The 6196-nt window shown below is 45.3% G+C and overlaps 2 protein-coding genes across 3 annotated transcripts; one reads left to right on the plus strand and one right to left on the minus strand.

The window, feature by feature from the left end:
* Positions 1-2143: 2143 nt before the first annotated feature.
* On the minus strand, positions 2144-4500 carry LOC108050697 (cleft lip and palate transmembrane protein 1 homolog). The gene is made up of 2 exons (XM_017132490.2): positions 4360-4500; positions 2144-4279 (listed from the first exon to the last, which is right to left on the minus strand). The coding sequence occupies exons 1-2, from the start codon at positions 4399-4401 to the stop codon at positions 2384-2386; spliced, it is 1938 nt and encodes a 645-aa protein (XP_016987979.1). The 5' UTR covers positions 4402-4500; the 3' UTR covers positions 2144-2383.
* A 519-nt stretch (positions 4501-5019) lies between these two features.
* Positions 5020-5894, plus strand: LOC108050701 (ubiquitin-60S ribosomal protein L40). 2 transcript variants are annotated; one of them, XM_017132495.1, is made up of 2 exons: positions 5020-5099; positions 5360-5894. In XM_017132495.1, the coding sequence occupies exon 2, from the start codon at positions 5373-5375 to the stop codon at positions 5757-5759; it is 387 nt and encodes a 128-aa protein (XP_016987984.1). In that variant the 5' UTR covers positions 5020-5099; positions 5360-5372; the 3' UTR covers positions 5760-5894. The 2 variants fall into 2 exon arrangements, with proteins under 2 accessions (XP_016987984.1, XP_016987985.1); XM_017132496.1 differs by having other exon boundaries at positions 5055-5099; positions 5365-5894.
* Positions 5895-6196: the final 302 nt, after the last annotated feature.

Below are 6196 nucleotides of genomic sequence, written 5' to 3' on the forward strand. Positions count from 1 at the left end.
CATTTTTTTTGGCTTTCTGGAATTTCGGTGTTTGGTGTTTTGTGTTTGGGACCTGCGTTTTACTTCCCTTCGCTGTCCCAGAGAGCTGCCTCTGAATTTGTTGTTTCTGGCGATGGTGATGGTGATGTTGCTGGTGTGAACCTAGCTCTCGGTCTCCATCTCCGCTTCCAATCTTCCTCCTCCATGCGTGCCCTAAACGTGTACACTAAGGGAAATAAGAGCATTGTTTCGTAATCCTTTTATAATTAATCCTTTAAATTATATTATATAAATATTATATAAGCCCTGTAATTAAATATAAATATAAATTGCCATAATGAAATATATAACATCAGATGAGGTCAATACCGTTGCTGAAAAATATTACACATATAAACAAAAGGTGACCTGTAAGACCTTTTTAGTAAATTAAGTATAAAGTACTGGTGGTGGTTCTTCAACAGTAATGATCGATTTTACCCATTTTTCTTACTGTAGAATGAACAGAGAATGAGTTTCTGTCTGGGCCTCAAATTTGGCCTGCAGACGATTGCTAGATGCTGTCTGTCGGATGTCGCTAGCTGGCTGGCCATCTTTATTCTTATTAGGCTGGAAATTCGAATCTGGGACTGAAGGAATTCCACGAATTCCTGACAGCACTGGAAAAATCTAAGCGAGAGAGCCCGCCGATTCCACATTCGATCGTAATCTGTGTGAATATTCAGGGGTTTCTGCTGTGCCCAGGGAATAGAAAAAGGTCGGCTCCACACACACATTGTGCTGGGGAGCTAGACCACATGGAATTGCATGGGAGTTGGGGACCAAAGAACTAAACAGCCAAACAGCCAGAGAGCCATGGAATCGGGAATCGGGGAATCGGCGAGGCAACCTCAACAGAGTCCCGCGACTCGCTGGCTGCCTCGTAAAACTGTCACTTAGTGCAGTAAAAAGAGCATAACAAGAGTTTTGTCCGATTTTATTTCTTTATGAATGTCGTCGCGTCTTGGTCGTGGTCGCTGCCTAAATGCCAAGCCAAGTGCCTCGGCAACAGAAACTTCAGCAGCAGCAGCAGTAACAGCAGCAGCAGCCCCGGTCCGGTCGCATTCTTATCTTTTGAGAAATATTACAAAAACACGCAAAGCCCAGCTCCGAGCTTCAAGTCCTGGCTTTGGCTTTCTGGCTGCGATTGGAGCAGAAGTCCGAGACCGAGAGCCACAAAGGCAAACCAATAAAAATAGCTGAGCCTACGACGCATCGAGCTGTTGTTGCAGTTATTGTGGCTCTTTCGATTCCAGCACTCCAGCAATCCAGTCGGTCCGTGTGTTTATCGCTGGTTACCTTCCATTTCCGACTTCTTGTGGGCGATGCCTGGGTGCGACCCCATACAATGCCCCAGTCGCACTCAAGTCCAGTGGCAACTCGTAGGTGTGATTCTATCCCGTTTTCACTTCCGAATTATCGTGGTTCAAATTACACTTTCAAAAAATGTTTACAAATTTTACATATTACACTGGGCTTGGTTTATTCTTAATAAACATATTACCTTTGCACCACTTAAAAAACCATATTCGGTAGAACTAAACATAATTATGCAAATTATTTCCCTTTTTGTGCTTTTTCTGCTACAGTAATCATTCTTATTAGAATATACACCATTTCGATTCACCATTTTTGTGATTCTTCAATGGAAATTCTGTAACGACTGCTTTTTGAATTCATAATTTTACGCGGTTTATTTTCAGTGCTGTAAAATTGCCCAAGCAAAGTGCTGTACAACTTTCAACATAATATATGTATGCAACCACTTATTTTCGTACCTGTACCTAGATTCAATATTGTCTTTTGAAATTACAACATCATGGGAGACGTTTTAATTGACAGGAAGAGCCAATCAAAAGCACTTAAGTCGGAAAGAGAAGTTGTGCTGAAGCAGAAAACCAATAAAGCTGAATTGAAAAGTTATTCAATTAATCCCTCATTTAAAATGTCCGTTGAAAATCTTATACAAGAATTGTATCCATCAGAAATGAGGCCGTTTATATCTCAGCCATCTGGCCACGTCCCTCAAAACCGCCCGATAAGCAAGCTTATCTCTCATTTTTTAGGAACACTGATCACCCCATTACTCAACAGTTTGAAGATTAGATAATACCATGCACATGGCTCATCTCACACTTAATTTATTTGATCTTCCAACGCTGCAGAAAGAAGCGCGGAGGCACGAAAAAACAAAACACAAACATACGTACATACAATTAGCCCTAAGATTGATGCTATCGGGGTTACTTGACTATGTATACTGGAGAGTGATTACCTACATATTGGGGAGTGGAGTGGAGTATATGGGTATAGCATTGTCTTCTACCGCTAATGCCTAAATGTGGCTACTAGTCCTAAGCCCCCTCTAGTCCTGTTTCTTTTGTGCGGCTGTCTTTTTGGAGCTTCGATGGCTTTCAGGAGCTTCGATGGCTCCATTCGCAGTCTGTCCTTCCAATTTCTTGGCGGCACTCTGCTGCTCCATCTCGCCGGAGAAGCCGAACTCGTTCACGCGCTTGAGATCGACGCGGTATTGCCAGCGCTGGTAGAGGAACACAAAGAAGATGATGTCGTCCCGGAAGCAACCCAGCCGGTACATGGTGGGCATCTTAATAACAAACGCAAAGATGTCATCGATGAAGGTGTTGAGGAACTTGTAGGTCATCATACGCCACGGCATGTGGGCCACCGACTTGAGCTTGTAGTTGATGAACAGCTGGGGCGTCATCAGGATGAAGCCAAAGGTCAGCAGGTAGCCGTAGAGCATGTTGAGCACAAACGAGTACCAGCCCTTGTGCTCGTTGTAGATCAGGGAGTAGACAAAGTAGGCCACCAGCAGCGGGAAGCAGGCCCAGCCCAGGTACTTGAAGGCCAGCTTATCGTAGTCTTTGGTGGAGCTCTCCGAATAGGAGCCCTTATCCTGGAAACTGATGCGCGGCAGCACGCCCAGGATCTTCTGATCGTGGTCATAGTTAATGTCCACCACCTTGTGGATCTTCCAAACCTCGATGCCAAGGCCCACGACACAGGAAATGCGAATCATGAAGTTGGTCTCGTTGTCCAACACGTACAGCAGGATAATCAGCGATTGGAAGACTCCAAAGAACACGGATCTCACTGAGAGACCCTCCAGGGATTTACGATTGTTCCAGAACTGGATGTCATTCTTAAAAGCCAGCAGTTCGAACACCGAGTGAAGTATGGAAACGGCCACTGTGATGCCCAGCAGGTAGATATTGGTATCCAGCAGCGTCTCCTTCAGCGAATCCTGGTCCTCATCGCTCTCCTCCGGCTGACTGGCAGCCATCAGCTCACCCAGCATATTGCCAGCCCACTTGTTCTTCATCTGCTTGGCGGCATACAGCTGCCACTTGAACATGCCCAGTGGCTGGAAAGTCAGATGGAGTTCCAGTTCGGGAGTGGTCTCATTGATGGGCTGGTACTCCCGCTGCAGGTTCCAATAATCGTTGACAAACACAATGGGCAGATAGGTCTTTCCTCCGTCCACGAACTTGACGTACTCATCGAGAGGAGGTGGCACTGAACCCTGTGCCCAGTTGGTTTGATCCACCACCAGATTGATAGTGAGATTGGGATGCCAGTGGGACACAATGGTGTCCTTGAGATTCGCATGCTTCAGCTCGTGCTCCAGCTTCTCCTTTTCGCTGGCCAGCAGATTGTAGTTGCGGTTAACTTTCAGCTTCTTGAACTTGTTCAACTGATGCTGCTGGTGGCCCATGTGGCCATTGGTCGCATAGTTGGGCGACTGAGGATCAGGACTCATCCCCGAACGGGTGACGAAAGCATGCAGGTACACACTGCCGTTGTTCATCAGGTGCTGGCTGGTCTTCAGCTTCAAACTGTGTGTAAAGATGCTGTCGCCATTAACGCCCGATGTCCAGTCACCATAGGTGAGGTCCTCCTGCAGCCAGAGAAGATTCGCCTTCTGCTGAAAGTTGACCACATCGGGGTGATCCGATAGCCACACGTGCAGGTCAAAGTCCGTGCCGTTTTCAAAGTAATTCCAGGCCGTGATCTTAGGACCGGCATTCGCCACACTCTTGTCCTGGGTGGCGGCATCGGGAGCAGGTCGTCGGAAAAAGGAGCTCACAAAGTAGATGATTAGGGCGCGCAGGATCAGGGACTTGGTCATCGCAAAGAAGGACTCCATGCGGGTGGGCTGATTTTGGGGGGGCTGCTGCGCCTGTTCCTGATTTTGACCTTCATTTTGGGCCAGCTCAGCGTTCCCGTTGCCAGCAACCACCTAGAAAAAAAAAAACCGAGAACCAGGTCGGCATTAATATGAGGTCGGGGCCATAATCTAGGGGTTTCCCGGATGCTTACCGCTCCCTCAGCCGCGGGCTGAGCTTCTCCTGCTTTCGACATGCTCAGTTTTTAAAGGAATCCACGTTTTTCCCTTTTTATCCCTTTTTCCGCACAACTTGTGCTCCAGTTGCCCAAATGTTGAAAACAGTAGGACCCTGACTGGGTAAGAAGGAAATACCATCCGGCTAATTCAAATACACTTTTTACACTTACTCGTTTTCCACTAAAAGTATATATTAGTTTGGAACTACTTCTTAAAACATGTTAGCAATTTATATGAACTGTATGAAACATCATATTTTCGGTACTTCATTTAAACAATTCAACTAGCTTCAAACACATTTATATGCAACTTACAGTGTTTTTATAGCTTATGGAATATATAACTTGTGAGCTTTTGTATCTCAAAAAAAAGAATACCCAAATAAATTTTAATTTATTTATATAGGTAATTTTTTCAATCAACTTCCATACCTTACATATTTATTTCCCCCGCGGATCCTATGTCCAAGTTTTCATGTCTAAAACAAAGCATTTTTAATAACAAGTCAATATTTCTAAGCAACAAATCAACAAATATTTAATATTAATATATTGGAGATATATTTTTTAATATGTATGTATGACTAAATACTTAAAAATATTTAAAAATAAATTTTGGTATTTATTTTAATAGCAGGATGGTATATTTCCAGTGCCCTGCGGCGGTCACACCTTCTTTTCTCTTGTGAATAGCATTTGGTTGCACGTTTCTTCTGGTGAGTTGTTAAAAATATTGCAAAAATAAACGAAAAAACCCGAAAGCGTGGAAGAAAGTCAAGTGCTTTAAATTCAGTGAAATGTTTGTAAGCTGGGAAATGCGAAAAATCGGCCCAAGCGACCTGTGAAGCGGTTTCTTTGAGCGGAAACTTGCCAGCAGGTCGGACCTAACCTCGAATCCCCGCCCGCTTTTTGGAAGCCACAAGTTTTCTAGGTAAACCCTCTGAATTGGGATTGATTTGATTTTATACTTTTTTAGCGAAGCCGCCACCATGCAAATTTTCGTGAAAACCCTCACCGGCAAGACCATCACCTTGGAGGTGGAGCCTTCGGACACCATCGAGAATGTGAAGGCCAAGATCCAGGACAAGGAGGGCATTCCCCCAGATCAGCAGCGTCTGATCTTCGCCGGCAAGCAGCTGGAGGATGGCCGCACCCTGTCGGACTACAACATCCAGAAGGAGTCGACCCTTCATCTGGTGCTCCGCCTGCGTGGTGGTATCATCGAGCCCTCTCTGAGGATCCTCGCCCAGAAGTACAACTGCGACAAGATGATCTGCCGCAAGTGCTACGCTCGTCTGCATCCTCGTGCCACCAACTGCCGCAAGAAGAAGTGCGGACACACCAACAACCTGCGCCCCAAGAAGAAGTTGAAGTAGACGATGATCTATCGACGATTCAAGCTGGTCTATCTATCGACAAATCCATGGTTAACCATCTAAGTAAATATATGTACATTTTGTGAAACCACATCTCCTTAAAATGTATTGCATTTGCTGCCAAGGCACAGCTTATTTACACCGTGTATGTTTTCTGTTCTCCGTGTTATCTGTTTTTGTTGTGGTCTCGTCTTTGCAAAACGAGTTTCTGTGGCTCCAGGAAGCTCTTATACTGCAATTAGTTGGCCTCTCCAAGAACCCATTTGGTTTTCAGCTCTGTTTCTAGAAAGCGAGCAAGCGACCGCAGGTAATTGATATGCCATCTGTCGGACCCTTGCGGTTTTGCTCTTACCAAGTAAAGGGGCCGAGACCGGAGTACTCGATGCCACGGATGAATGCAGCAGACCTACTTGGTCAAGTCCACTTCGAGTACAGTT

This window comes from Drosophila rhopaloa, unplaced genomic scaffold (assembly GCF_018152115.1).
Source record: "Drosophila rhopaloa isolate 14029-0021.01 unplaced genomic scaffold, ASM1815211v1 contig_2, whole genome shotgun sequence".
In the NCBI taxonomy this organism is placed as follows: Eukaryota; Metazoa; Arthropoda; class Insecta; order Diptera; family Drosophilidae; genus Drosophila; species Drosophila rhopaloa.